This window comes from Saccostrea cucullata, unplaced genomic scaffold (assembly GCF_032062105.1).
Source record: "Saccostrea cucullata isolate Sc308-1 unplaced genomic scaffold, CSIRO_AGI_Scuc_v1 ctg61, whole genome shotgun sequence".
Classification (NCBI taxonomy): Eukaryota; Metazoa; Mollusca; class Bivalvia; order Ostreida; family Ostreidae; genus Saccostrea; species Saccostrea cuccullata.
The window spans coordinates 748,929-764,886 of record NW_026937101.1 but is presented as its reverse complement, the minus strand read 5'-3'; the positions used below and the strand labels follow the sequence as shown (position 1 = coordinate 764,886).

The 15,958-nt window shown below is 32.1% G+C and overlaps 1 protein-coding gene and 1 long non-coding RNA gene across 2 annotated transcripts; both read left to right on the top strand.

Annotated features, from left to right (window-relative positions):
• Nucleotides 1-1,714: 1,714 nt before the first annotated feature.
• LOC134247300 (uncharacterized) lies at nucleotides 1,715-3,461 on the top strand. The gene is made up of 5 exons (XM_062729662.1): nucleotides 1,715-1,818; nucleotides 2,130-2,270; nucleotides 2,413-2,508; nucleotides 2,889-3,006; nucleotides 3,323-3,461. Exons 1-5 carry the CDS (start codon nucleotides 1,737-1,739, stop codon nucleotides 3,399-3,401), a joined length of 516 nt encoding a protein of 171 aa, XP_062585646.1. The 5' UTR covers nucleotides 1,715-1,736; the 3' UTR covers nucleotides 3,402-3,461.
• An 8,108-nt stretch (nucleotides 3,462-11,569) lies between these two features.
• Nucleotides 11,570-13,718, top strand: LOC134247299 (uncharacterized). Its single transcript, XR_009987803.1, has 3 exons — nucleotides 11,570-11,629; nucleotides 11,995-12,146; nucleotides 13,488-13,718. It is a non-coding gene; the product is annotated as an uncharacterized LOC134247299 (long non-coding RNA).
• The last annotated feature ends 2,240 nt before the right edge of the window (nucleotides 13,719-15,958 follow it).

The following is a 15,958-nucleotide window of genomic DNA, read 5'->3' as shown; positions in this document are numbered from 1 at the left end:
ATAAACCGCTTCGTAAATATATCGTATAACATGAGTTGAAATAAACTTCATTTCTTAAGGACAAATGATACAAACAAACTCATGTCAAAAATTTTGAAAAGAACAACTCGGGTCATATTTAAATGAGTAAAATAAATAATTTTTACCGTGTAGTTTTTAATTTTTTATTCAAAATTTCACAAAAATGGGATTTGAAGTGAAAAATATTTGCATAGATTAAAAAGGACCTTTATTTATAGTGACATGTGTACAATTAAATTCTTTTGTTTACAGACTGTATAAAATAACAATCAAAACCCGGCCCATCGGGCCTATATGCCACTTTAAACACAAAATTGAAATACAATATATAATGAAAATAAGGAGCACAACGTTAAGAGAATAACAAAAAAGTGAATGAAAAATAAACAATTTCATAATTGTGATAAATATATATCTATACATTTTGTATGGTAAGATTGGTAGTGTCTGTTATAAGGATTATTGGTAGATGAAGATGAAATTGAAATACATTATTATTTTCTGAACATGAAGGACTGTCTTCGCATAAATGAAAAATACAAGTACTTTGCAGCCTGTCTAGGATAATTTGAAATAAGTACACATAGTAAATCCATATCTGACCACCCCATTTGCTTAATGCCAGTGTTTTCATAAAGTTTTGATCGATATTCAGAGTATAAAGGACAATGCAGTAAAAAATGAATTTCGTCTTCTACATTATTTCTAGAGCAAAGTGTGCAAACTCGATCCTCAACAGATTCACCATGATATCTACCGGTTTCTATTCGTAAAGGTAAAATGCCACATCTAAACTGTGCTAAAATTGAACGTAAATATTTAGGCATATCAAGTGCAACATAATTTTCCCTACCAAACATTGTTTTGAAATTAACAGTCCGCAGTTTGGGAATGCTTAAAATCTCATTGTTCCATAGGTTTGAGTAATAATTGTGTATTTTTGATTGAACCAAATTTATATCTACCATAAGCTTTGACTCGAAATAGTAATCCAGCTCTAGTTGGTGTAATATATCTTTCAAATCACTGCACCAGTTATTCTTACACTTATTGTAATCAACTTCAAAAACAATTCTTGTAATTCGATCATTGCCAAAGGATAAAACTCTATTCCAATATCTGATTACATTTATCCAACGTCTGTATTGACTTGGAATCCATCCAGTGTCTCCATAAACCCTCAATGTAGGAGCAAATACTCTTGTATTTGGCCAGGACTTAAATGCAAACAAGTGATGAGCTGTATAATTTTATCAGTGAATCATATAATAAAACAACTATTGCTGTTTTTTCGATCAATACAATGATTTAGCCATCTTCGAAGTACAATATTCACCTCGCCCTTCGGGCTCGGTGAATATTGTACTCAGATGGCTAAATCATTGTATTAACCTAAAAAAAAAAAAAAACAGCAGTGATTGTATTGTGTTTAAGGTAAAACGTATTTTTTAACATGTGTTCCGTTAAAAACGGATTTATTTATGACATTTATTGTTTCCTGAACATGTTTATGAATTAGTCTTTGTAGCATGGGGGCATAATTTGATTTATTTTACATATCCTCATTATTTACGGAATTAAAATTCAAAAAAGTTTTGATTTATATAAATCTTTCAAATCTACATATTTGAAGCAAGTCATTCATTTATGTCATCATCAAATTTCTTTTACCTATAAAAGCTGTGAAATCAAGTTTATTTTAATTTAAATTGAACATGATATTAATTGTTTTTCTTTGCCTGTTAGGAAATCTGAGGGTAGAAGCAGAAAGATTCAAGTTGGGAGATATTGTTCAGGGTAAGAATATGCGTCAAACTACATTTTATGCATTTCTATGCGTCTTAAATTATTAAAACAAACTTGATATATACACATGTATTCCTAGCGTAGAGTAAAAGGGCAAAAGCTCACTTGATTACGATTTTCAGTACGAATACACACCGTGAAAACAGGGCCTATCGATCCTTTTGATTTTAGGAGTTTTAAGCAAGAGGTGTCAGAAAAGCTACCACAAGGATAACTGGCTTGTATTGCATTTTAGGGGTTACCTGGATGTGGGCACTTTTTAGATTTTGAACTTAATTATAGAATTCAACAAAATATTGTAGAAAACACCGAACCCCTCACTGGTGTGTCTAATCCGAGCTGTACAGGCAGCGGAGCGCTTGTATTTAGGGGTGATGCTACCTCTATATTTTCTGCATTCTGTCTGCCTCCGCCAGGAAGAGTAAAGCAATGTGTCGTCCTCAGTAAGTAAAATTGGAATCAAAGACGAAGAAAATCTTTATGCTTCAGCAGTTTTGTACTACCAATTGGTTTTATTTATTTTACTTGTCTTTTATAACACTTTTGTTTATATTTCATATTTGATCTTTTATTATCTTTTTTAAGTCCTCGGTGAATTTGAGCGGTTCGTTTGTCCACAGAAAGGTTACCTCAATGGCTTCATCAATGATGGAGGGCAGAGACGGGCTATCTGTTGTTCTGGTTTGTACCAGCTAGATGCTTCTTAAACATGACCTAAAAATCTCTTCTAATGCTTGCAAAAAAAACGATGAAAACTTAGATCTAAACCAAGTAAAAAATTCTATTATTTATCTGAATTTTAACCTCATCTTTTTTTATATATACTGTAAAATCATATCTTCGTGGGATCATATTTTTGAGGGTTGAGGAAAAATATTGGTTTATGGGGATTTGATTTCATGATTTGAAAATATTTAGTAGTAATGTAAATGATTTTTTTCATTTCGTAGTGGTCATAAATTCATGGGTCTTTCCATACCTCGAAAACAATGAAAATTATAGACTCCCACGAAATTAGTGATTTTATGGTAAACTAGTATTAATCCATTGGATACTTGTAGTGTCTGGAGCTTCTTACAATGAAAATGAATGTGGCGAATGGTTTCGAACGCGGGAAAATTTTGCATCACCTTTCGGTCCAGGTTTTCTAATCACTGGAACTGACCCAGAGCCAGATGGGTATGTATAGCTTCTATTTTTCAATACATTTTTTTTTGAGATAGACATTTTCACTTATTTCATCTTCAAATATCCTTTAAAATAATAAATTACAATGAAGAAATACCATGATACTTGGGGGGAAATATTTTTCTCAGATTAAATGCAATAAGATGATAGAAGTCTTTATTGCCTTATTTATCTTGAGATCAAGTTTCACAGATCAGAATATCTAATAATGACCATAACACTAGTATCAGGAATTCACAATTAAATTCAGCAATTCACTATGTCCTTTATATAGTACTTATGTCCCCTGATTTATTTTTATTTTCAGAATGGGAGGTAACCTTGGTTTCTTTATCAGGGAATGTCCATACAGAACAACTTACACAAAGAAGTATATGTATCAATGACAGGAAAATGCTAACTATTGTATTATGTATAATAAAAGAAATTGTATTGGCAACAATGTAGAGGATGCAAAACTTGTTATCATTTTTCTTTATTGTTCCAACTATCTGACTGGCTCAAACTGGATCACATGATCAAGTATAAAAAGTGTTACAGACGGAATATCTAAACAATTATTTTTTTTAAAAAAATCAAAAACTGTAGTTATCCAAGTTTGTTTGAAATTCAAACATATAATGAAACTTGAATCTATTGCTTAAAACCCTCGAAACAAAATTTACAATAAGATGTACTTGACAAAAACAGCAAGGGTCTGAGAAGAGCAAAGAACTACAAGAGCACAAAGACAGGTTTATATGCAATTTTCAAAAATATTAGTGGTCTTGTTGTTCATATTCGTATTCGGGGAGGCAGTTTAATCTCTGGAAGAGTCTAGAAAGCAATTTTTTTGCAAAAAAAAAAAAAAAAAAAAAAAAAAAAAACGAAAGGTTGATGAGAGGAAGGAACCGGGATAAACAGAAAGTTATTTTTTTACATTAACAATATTCGCCAGATCTTTCGCCCTTTAACTTGTTTCATTTTCCAAACTTGAAAAAAAACACCTTTCAGAAGGAAGAAACGAGTCCATGAAATCATAAGATCTGCCATTTTCCAGTATATTATGGGTAATACCCAAAAATGAGTTCTAAAAACAATCAGAAGTTGAATAATTTTTTAGGGACATGTGTTTTAATTAAAAGAGAATATTAAGTTAAATCATTAAGACTAACTTATTGAAAAGCGTCTTTTGCTTCTCTCCGAGCACCGAGGACATTATTTATTGAACAGCCCTCGTAATTGATAAAGCATTGTCAGTATATCTGATTGTCGAATTGAAGGCCATAACAAGTGCTTTTCTCTTCTCATTTTTCTCAATAAAGTTTGCTTCATAGAAATATAAAAGTAGGTCAGCTAATACAGGAGAACACTTAATGCCCATCAAAATTCCAACAATCTGTTGGAAAACGTTGTCACCATGCAAGGATAACATATTAAAAGTTGTCAATGAGGAACTGCTACAATTTTTTTGTAAATCGAAGGTCAGTCGAGAGATAACATCCAAATACTGTAGGTGTAATTTTTTCCACGGGGTCATAATTCCGCGGAATCTCAATTTCTGGTAAATCCGCGTGTGGATATTATGCGGATTTCCGAGACTGTCACTTTATGCATTATAGTTATATTAAGTACGCTTGGACAAATTTCCGCGGAAAATTTGTTGCCGCTTACATATAGTGTTAATTAATACCACGCGGGAAAATGTACTTCTAAAGTAAACCTAACTAACTCAAATTGAGACCCACAACTTGCTGTCTAAAGCTGCAAATTTCAGACGCATGTTCTGCACTCCGGGTCATTGAGCAATGAGGGGTTTTTTTTTCATGCTATCATCTACTGCGAGAAGGGACCTCGGTTTTTTACGGTCTTATCCGAAAAACCTGTCTCTACGTCCAGCAGTGGGATTCGAAACCGCGACAAAAGGATTACTAGTACATACTCTGCAACTCAACTACCGCGCCATGCAGGCGTCAACGTGTTGGTACGAAAATGACATTAAAACCTATTTCAAAGTTGGTTTAGCAAAATTGTTATCTGAAATTCATTTTTTTAGAAATACTTAAAATGTTTCTTAACATATAAGAGCTACACGCATATGTATGTTCATGTATCTCCCAAGATTCATCGCAAAACTTGATATTCCGCTCATTTCCGATTATGCTTAAAAATTGAGATTTTTATTTATATATGTTGTATTTGGTCAATAATAGTTATACCATGTACCTCTCATTCTGTCTTGTGTGGCCTGTGACCTTTGAACTATACATTAAAGTGGTATAAAAACATTGAAAACGAAAAGAAGTGGAGACATGGAGACAATACTGTGGAATAGGATGAAATTAATAATATCAACTTAAGAGTTGTTAAGAAGTATGAACACCTATATATCACGTTTGATGACTAGGAAGGGTATTAAAAAGTATGACTTCTGAAATGTAAATATTAGCAATAAATGTCCATTTAGGGGGTTTGAAATATTGATGAACGATCTGAATACAAGTGATTATTATTGCAAAAGTAACTTCGTGTTTCCATGTCGGTCTTCACCTTGTAATATTTCAAGTTGTGTTTGACACTGGCAAACCAGCATGAATCATTGTGGTAATTAGTAAATTTGATTGATGGTGCAAGTTTAATTGTTTTGCAACTTCGCATGTATATTATGGTTAGATCTTATGGAGTACATTTGGTTTAGATAAGGGTCAGACAAAGTTAAATGAATTTTTATTCAAATGAAGGAAAGTCAATCCTTGTCAATCTAAATTATCTTTCCGGATTGTTTCAATGTCGCTGTGTTAAATTTTATTTATAAGTACGAATTAAAATATCTAAAGCAAATTATGTCTTTCGTGCAAAAAGCCAACATATTATTTTTTCATAGAAAAAAATTCCTCCGTTTTCATAAAGAACAAAAAAAAAAAAAAATAATATATTTTTGAATTAAGGGTATTGGTCGCCTTGTTTAGTAGGATACTCGCTTTGTATTTAGAAGTTTTGGGATCCTTTTGTTGGTCCCATTGTTTCGTCAAAAGTTGAAAATCGGAAGTGACTTTTCCTTACCAAGAGCACCCAGCAGTAGAAGTGAGAATCTGAGATAACGTGTCACGTGACAAGTATATACAGCGTGTGTGACCGGTGGGCATGGAATGCTCACTCCTCCATGGCACCTGATTCCATCTATGATGTTTTAAAGGACTATGTAATCATAAGATAAGAAGGGATAAGTGATAGTGTGAATCTGCAACCTAAGCAATCTGAAGCAACAATCTGAAACAATAAAGAATGATATATTTGATATCGTTTCAAAGCTCCATGTATATCTAAACAATCGTGAAATTATACAAATAAAAAATAATAATTTGGAGAATTATATTTATACATCTAACTATAAAAGGACGTAATGGAAATCTAAAAACAAATCTTTATGATAAACGAAATGATTTAACCTTTTAAATAACTTCATTACTTATGCAGCAATATACATGTACTCTTATCACCAGCATAAGGGGTTATATCTCTTTAGTAGTTGATTCAATACACAAGAGCATGTTCTACTCATGAACATTTTCTAAAATAAGGTACATGTAACTGTTTCACAAACAAATTGATGAAACAATGCAAGATTATCAGCAGTGTCGTTAAAATCATCATTTCGTAAATTCTATTGTCGATACAATGACCATGTCAACAGATACAATCTATCATTTAGGCAAATGCTGACTGAAAATTTTCATGCTAATTATAAGACCATTTTTTGAATACTGAATTTTTTTTGATTTTTTATTAATTTCCCGATCATGACAAGAAGCACATGGCGGGTATGACTGGTCAACAGGAGATGCTCACTCCTCCATGTCACTTGATCCCTTCTCTGATGTTTTAGAGGTCCTTGTTCATTCTGTTCCTGATTTGTATTGTTTAATGGAAACATACTTATTAGGAAAGGTACTTGTACATCATTAAATTGCAAGAATATGCATTTTGCGTTTGATTTTTTAATAAATGGAATAAATGTGTCGTGTAACCTATCCAGAATTTTATGCACACTGCAAAAAATTGCACTATCGATCAGACCCTTTTTCCTTTACGTTAATTGGCTCATACAAAATATTTTTAATAGTTTTTTTGCAAATATAACATTTGCATACCTAACACAAAGATGCATCCTTGCATTGTATTTATCGAGAATTTTTCAATCAAATGTATTTTGAAATATTTACATTTCCAATGTCTTTGTCCGTGGTACAATTACAAATGGTTAATGTACTTCATTTCTACATTAATCTACCGCTTCATTCATAGTTGCGGTGTTTTTTGTCGTGTTCGATATTCCTTAATTCTTGATATCCTTAAAAAAAAAAAATAATAATAATTCCGTCCTTATTTGTAGGCTATGCTTCTTCACTTTTAAATATTTTTAATATTATATTGAACTGAACTGTGATTGTCAAAGTTTCTTTAGATATCAAGAAATATTACAAATTGAAAAACAAAGATACTTCTTATGAACATCCTATTCATCCTATTCAACTTTAGGGTGTTTGTAAGGACAAACCATGATCTCTCAAATGGATACTTGCTGTAATTTGTCGAACAGTATTCAACAACCCTTCCCGGTTGAGTGAAATAGTTATGACGTCATAGTACAATGAACGCGCGGATCTTACGGAAATGATAACCGCTGAAGTAAACAATCCCATATATGGTGATATTAATTTATATCTTCTTTAAAATTCGTATGATCGATTATTTGAAATAAGGGTTGATTTTTGTTTATGAACTACGTACAGGGCTTATAAGAACATAGAACGTATTACAACGTAGAATGGTAGGCGGCAACCTTCGGATATTGATATCCCCACCTACGATAATACGTTCATAATAGAATTAAAAATTACAGTATACATGTAGTAGCAGTGTATGACTTTTTAAGAGGAGGTGGTTGGTCATAAATTATGCGATAATTACATGTAAAACCCACTTAAAATATTAATCTTTGAGCAATAAATCATTATTTTTTTAAAGATAACTGCAACGGTGTGTGCAAACACATGGAATAATTTGCGTTAGCGCGTTATTAAAATTTGTTTGCATACACCGTTGCAGTTATGAGACTATATTTTTCAAAAAATAATAATTTATTGCTTATATTTGCATTTTTCAACTCTCTACCTTGAATGTAAATGCGATTTATACCTAAAAACCTATGTATTATCCTTCGTGTAAGCTACAGTTAATGGAAGAGACAACGTAACAGCTTCTGGTCAATGTGAGCGTGACTTTTTATTTTCGCCTTTTTGGCACCCTGCCCGTGTTATCGTGGTTTGAATGCAATAGATTTCCATTCACTTAATATGCAGAAAACACTTGTAATGTAAATATTTCTAATTAAAAATTAATTTTGATTTAATTTTTTGACAAATAAAACAGATGTCCTCTGAAACGGATGTTTTTAAAAAGAAATACATTTTTAATTTCATCAATATTTTATTTCCATGCTGTGATACAAAATCAAGTCCAAACGGAGATATAATTTACTTTATTAAACGATAAGAATATATAGAGATGTTTCAATTTTAGCATGGTCAACAGGGCCCTGCGATTTTTGAGATTAATTTTTTTGCTGTACACAGTCATTATAAGGGGAAAAATCGATTTTTCATTTCGTCTCAACTCTAAACTCTATAGCTTCATGATGAAAAGTATATAAATTAGATCTCTTCACATTATAAATAAGTAAAAAAAATTCCAATATAGGCGTAATATCAATTGACAAAAAAATGTTTATGGATCATTATAGGCGAACAAAAACAAGAAATTCTAAAATTTTCAATTCTACATATAAATCCTCCCTTAATTTTGTCGTGTCCAGTTCGTATATTTTGAGAATTAACAGTTTCATTCCGTGCACTTCCGGTGGATTGATTTCGTCATCGTCGACGTCGACGATATCTTTTTCGCGCCCTTCGCTGTCTGACGTACTGAAGATGAATGGTCGCCTTTCTGGCCCGCCTCTCTTTCCCTGTCATTGGTTGTCGTCTAGGACTTGATGTTGTACTTGGTGTTGACCACAGGAAAACTATCAAGGAGAAATTTGTGTAAAAACATTATATATCTTATATATTTGTAACGGAAATATCATTGCTGTTTTTTTAAATGAATTGAATATAATTTAAAATGAATGGCATGGTTTCATTTGCTATTTCACTTTCGATTCCGTGAAATATAAATAAATATAAATAGAAAATTATGTATACAATTTAAGGGGGGGGGGGCTTAAACAAAGAGGTTTCGGGTAAAGGAATATTACATAATAATAATTAAGATACTGTAATATAATTTATTATTGAGTATTATTACATTATTCTAATACTGTATTATCATAACAAACTGATTCATAGGTTAGATGATATACTTAGTGAAGTGTGTTGCTACTTACTCCTAGGGACGCAAACTACTGATGGAAAAAGCCCCATTCCTATGCTCCTCAACTACTTTATGCTACTAATTAAGAAAGAAATATACTCCATCAGATGACTTATAATCACATTGCACAGTCACACTTTGAATAGCCCCGATCACGGAATTAAACCAAGCACGACGAGTACACTGAACACGCCCGGATAAATAAAGTCGTACATTTTTTAAAGAAAATTCATGCATGTGAGAAGCACAATGATTTAGGACAAAAATTAAAGACCTCGAAATTTTTCTTTTAATTCTCTTTATCCAGCCACGATTTTTGTTGTCTTTCCGGAATAACAAGTTTCCTGGATTACAAAATATACTAGTGTTACTTGTATACATTAACCTAATTATGTACATTTATATCCTATTATTGTTTACAAGGAGATCATCATGCAGGTTTGTAAGCTGCTCGACAAATTATTGTAATACCAAGACCAGATGTTGTTCCTACCAATTACCGCAATGATGCATAAGCGTTCAGTCTACAATTTGAACATCTCTTAAAAATCACACAAACAATCTTATCTAAATACGGTATTAAATATATTCGATTATAGCAATTTTATAAACTTTTAAATATTTTCTAAATATAGATAACTAAATACTAACATTGATGTTTTTTTTCCATACGCAAGTGATGAAATTGACAGATCACATGTATTATTTATTTTAGCATCCTTAAGGCATATGGAATGAATCATTCAGAAAGTGAAAAACACTTTTTCGTTCGGCGGCTTAATGATGGCATCCAATTCATAATGTAACACATTGCAATGATGTAACGTGATTAAACTACCATATGATAGATTGATTTAATGAAGTATCAAAATAAAAGGTTGTTGTTAAAACCAGATGACATAAGTTTTCAATACCCCTTTATGTTATTAAGTAAAACTAAAGAAACTACATATGTGTACAGAGTTCCTTGGCAATTTTACTTAATATTGGCACTGTTACTGATGTGTACTGATCATAATGAATTATAAAACGACGATGTTTGAAGAAGTATTTTTTGTTATTGTCCCCCGCTTTCGCGAAAGCAAGGGGACATTAAATCTCATTCGTCTGTCCGTCACAAAAACTTTAACCTTGCCCATAGCTTTTGATTTAGTGGAGCTATGGCTTTCACATTTCACATGTGTATTTCTTGTTATAACACCTTTCTTTGGGTATCACCAAATTTGACCTTTTGACCTTGGAGTTTGACCCAATTTTACACAAAAATTCCAAACTCTAAATTTTGTCATAACTTTGGAATGGTATGTATTAGGACTTTCATATTTCACATGTATATTGTTTGTGACAAGACCATTCATTGGATACCAGCAACTTTGACCTTTTGACCTTGGAGATTTCCATACTTATGAAAAAACTTTAACCTTGACCATAACTTTTGAAGAGTAAGGGCTAGGGCTTTCATACTTCATATATGTAATTCTTGTGAGAGGACCTTTCATTTAATACCCAGAACTTTGACCCATTGACATTGATTTTTGACCTACTTTTCTAAAACTTTTACCTTGGTCACAACTTTTGAACAGTAGATACTATGACTTTCATATTTAAGATATGTATTCTTTGTGGTAAGAGCTTTCATTGTATATCAACAATCTTGACCTTTTGACCTTGGAGATTTTTCGTACTTATGAAAAACTTAATTTAATCTTGACCATAACTTTTGAATGGTAAGAGCAAGGGCTTTCCTACTTCACATATGTAATCCTTGTGAGAAGACTTTTCATTGAATAGCAAGAACTCTAACCCTTTGACCTTAACCTTTGAGTTTCGTGATGATTTCTAAATGAATGATATATGATAGGATGTTCATAATACACACAATATGTCATAAAAATGACATTTCACTCACAAAGACACCGAAAGCAGGGGGCCACAATTCCCTGAATTTGCTTGTTTTTCATATTCTCTTCATAACAAGTACCACTTAAAATGACTAAAAATGTATAGTCGCAGTATATAATTACCATTCCAAGTGTCATCGTCTGCATTATATTGAATAACAAGGAAACATGTCATGACTGTCATGTACTTATAACCGACTGATAAGCGAATACTGAAATCTTGAGACAAAGGGTCTAAAGAAATTATTTTTATTTTAGATTTTTACTAAGAGGCGACACCATCGGTGATCTTTCATTTCTGTATGGTCAGTTTCAGGACTGCGGATACATGTAGAATAAATTCTATTTTTCTATAACTATACATAAACTATAAGACGGTATACAAAAGGGTTCATATATTGAAAGCAGTTAATTAATTACAAATAAATTAAAACTTCGTATTTATGACCATAATTATCAATCGATCAAACAGATGTTGTAACACAGTGCACGACTTGTTTCTATGACAGATTCATTCTACACTTTCTTCCCGTGTAGATAATAAACGAAAATACTGATGTACATAATACAAATACATTATACTAGAGTAATTTCATGATTAGAAATTGACAAGAAACAATACATAGCCAGTTTCTTTCAGACAAATAAACATTTATTTTTTATATCATAGATAATTGTTGGAAATGACCAGGAATCAATTCATTATTCTTCTTTTGATGGGAGCAATGTTTCTATGGCAAGAAGGAAAAATGGAGTCTCAAACAATTCATGACATCGCCAAAAGAAGTGTTGGAAATACTGCTGCTGCAAAGCCCAAGACAGGTCACCTATCTATCAATTAAAATATTTTATTGGAATAGGAACAGTACTCGTACATCGTATATTGAATTTATATGAATTGAAAATCAAGAAGAAAACAAGATGTGTTTGTGAAACACTGTGCCCCCGGCGGCAACAAAGTTCGAAAAAGCTATTCTTAGCATAAAGGTTACAGTCAAGGTCACAAGGACATTGACCTCTGTGTCATTTGAAAGCACTTAATTAGTGAAGTAGGCATACCAAATATAAAGTCTCTATCTCCTATGGTTCAAAAGTTATACCGAAAGTTCTAAAAATCTATTTTTAGCATATAGGTCACAGTCAAGGTCAAAAGGTCATTGTCCTTGGTGTCAGTTGAAAGTGCTTATCTAGTGGAGTATGCATTTTAAATATGAAGTCTCTATCTCGATCTGTTCAAAAGTTATGGCAAAGGTTAAAGTTGATAACAAATAGAATAAAAGTAGGTCAAACTCCAAGGTCAAGGTCAAGAGGTCAAATTTGGTGGTACCCAAAGAAAGGTCATGTCACAAGTAACACACCTATGAATTATGAAAGCCATAGCCCCAACCACTCAATAGTTATGGGCTAGGTTAAAGTTGTGGGACAAACAAACAAACAAACAAACAGACAGACAGACAGACAGACAGACAGACAGACAGACAGACAGACAGACAGGACAAAAACAATATACCCCCGATCTTTCGATCCGGGGGCATAAAAATTCTCGAAGCATGTCGACTATGAAGTTGAGTAAAGTACGTAACCGTATAAGAAAGATAGCCTTTTTAGAAAAGGGACAAGAATTAAGGCAAACAAAAGTAAAGTAAAGGTACTGGGAGCATCTAGCACACTTAATGATACGTCCATATTTCTATTTATTGTAATGGCAAAGTCCATGTTTTGCTCTGGGAGGCTCGAAATAATCATCAGATCAAAAAGTAAAATAAGAGATGCATAATGACATTATGATCTGTGAAAGTCTGTAGGTCAGTCCGTCTGTCTGTTACGCCGTTGATACCCATATTTGATCTGCAACTCCTCTTATACCACTGAATGAAATTAAATGAGACTTTCACAGATTCTTTGTTACATAATGCCATCGTACACCTCTTATTTTACTTTTTTATCGGAAACATATTTTCGGTTTCCCATAGCAAAACATAGACATTGCCGTTTTTTTTCCAATGGGAGGCCGGGGCATTATTTTTTGAGGTCAGTGCTCACAACCTCTAGTAAAATACCGTAATTCTTTTTAGTCCGGTTCTACTGAAGTTTTTTTTTTATAAAACAAAAATGGTTGATTTAATGTCAAATACACTTATTTATTATAATTTCTCCCTGTAGGAAAAGTATCTGGCTGGGCAAGAACACGCGGCATCTATAACACCAGAGCCAAAAGACGCTGTAGAAGAAGACGTTGTGGAGGACAGTTATTTTCTAACATAATTCCTGCATTAATACAATGTATTTTTAATGGCACTTGTGCTAGAGGAAGCGAAAAATAAAATAGACAATATGTAATCTTTTTCTAATTATATAAAGTATAAAACAAGTATAAAACAATTAAATGCTTTTAAACGGTGTCTTATTTGTAAGTTAAAATTTGTATATGAACATCATCCTCAGGATGTTTTTCAATTGTTAAAAACGGTAAGTGTAATTTCCTAATTATAAGGATGTTAAAATAATTGTAAAGGAAAGATTTCCACAGCCGCAAATTTCAAATTGAATACCCGATTTTTTGCGATTATTTCTTGTTTTATATGTATTTTCTGTTTGTAAATTATGTATTAACCTGTATTTTTCATGATACTTTTGTCCTGTTTTGGAAAAAATACGTAAAAATTGATAATTTCATCGAGATTGAGTAGCACGCAGTGTAAGGTGTACGTCTACACTCGTCGATCTCTACAGTCAAATACATTGAACTGATTAGCGGTCTGCTCCTTATATACGGGTTGTAAGGAGAGCGTTGAAGAACGGAAAATATGGCGGACTATGCCTATTTACGAGTAGTGTTCAGCTTTAAGGTAATCCTTTCCTTAAAACCGAGTCCCCTTATAAAGACAGGCGTTGGTATCTTATTAGATATCCCTTCCATGCTTGCAGTTTAATAATTAAAGCCCACCACTGGTTTATTTGCACATTGCTATAACTAACTAAAATCTGTCATTTGAGATGCAAAATAAAATAAAACAATGCGAATTCATATTATAGAATAATGATAAAATCACTTTATTCATAAGCTTTATGATAAACGTTAATGCCTTTAAATTTCTTATAATTTCAAATTTCAACATACATATGTAGTCATAAATTAATATTTTAACAGTCACTTTACTTGAAAATATTAGGTTTTTTTGTTTCATATTTTATGAAGTTATTACTGCCTAATTAGGATAAAATTGTGCTTCTCCAACAACTTTACTGGGAATAACTCATAGATTATGCTGTCCAACGAACTCTTATTGGACTTTTGCGAAGACACTGACTTTTACAGTTGACGGCTTACTTGGACATTTAAACCTGAGACATGTACGGAGGTACGGAATTGAAATTATATAATAAAGCATTCATTGAGGTGAAAGTTGTTGTATTCGGGGCTTTGAAATAATTTATCAAACAAAAAATATAATTGGGGTAGAATAAAATTTATTTAGATACTTTTTTCACGAGAATTCAATATTTTCAACAATTTAGGAAATGAAATAAAGAAGACACATTTCGGTAGGAAAACTCGGCAGGAGTTAGAAGACTGGAATGGAGGGTGTTGAAGGTAGGAATGTTGCCGTTTCCTTCCTAGACAACATTAAATGATCCTTGAAATAGCCCGTTATTACCGTTTTGTTAAAAGTTAAGATCAATATTTTTTTCACAAAAGAGCTCCCGTATATTTTCCAGGTGTAAAACAAAGCCCTCAACCGTGAAAGTCAGTGTCTTCGCAAAAGTCCATTTAGCAATATGCACAAGTTAGGTAATTTTACATACGAAAGCATTAATACTTTTTTCATAAATTGTATGTAAATATGTAATACGAAACATGTGTTCAGTTATTTATTTAGATTACCAGAGGCCATAAAATCGGTAACATTTCATTCTGCTTGGGCAGTTTCAGGAACTGTGGGCACATTACTGAATAAAATGTATATTTTTATACTGTAACTACAAAATTATAAAACGATATAATAATTAATGATACTTCATGTTTTGTGATCAGTAAATTAATTACAAATGAATTTAATATTAATTACTATTATTATCAATCGATCAAACAAATGTTGCAAAACAGTTCACAACCTGTTTCTTTGACAGATTCATTAAATACCTTTTTCACATAAGGAGTTTTCACATCAATCATGGTTTACATTACACGTACAAATACATTACACCAGGGAGTATATGTATCTTCATGATCAGAAATCAAAAGAACTTCAGTAAATATCTATTTTGCGTTAGTGAAATTAACTTTTGAAATATTATAGACAATCGTCGATATAACGAGGAGATGATCACGAATCAATTATTTATTCTTCTTCTACTAATGGGAATAATGTTTCTATGTACAAGCCATAGCGGGAAAATGGAGTCTGAGACAATCCACAACATTGCCAAAAGAAGTGCTGGCAAAAATATTGTATCAAAGCCTAAGATAAGTAAGCTTTATATGAAAGTACATTTTATTTGTTATTGAAGAGGAAACGATACATTTTATATTAATTTGAACTATTGAAGTTCCTAGTTTAAGTTAGAAAAAAGATTAATTGAAGCATAACGCCAATGATGATATGTCTGCGTATGTCCACTATTGATGAAGT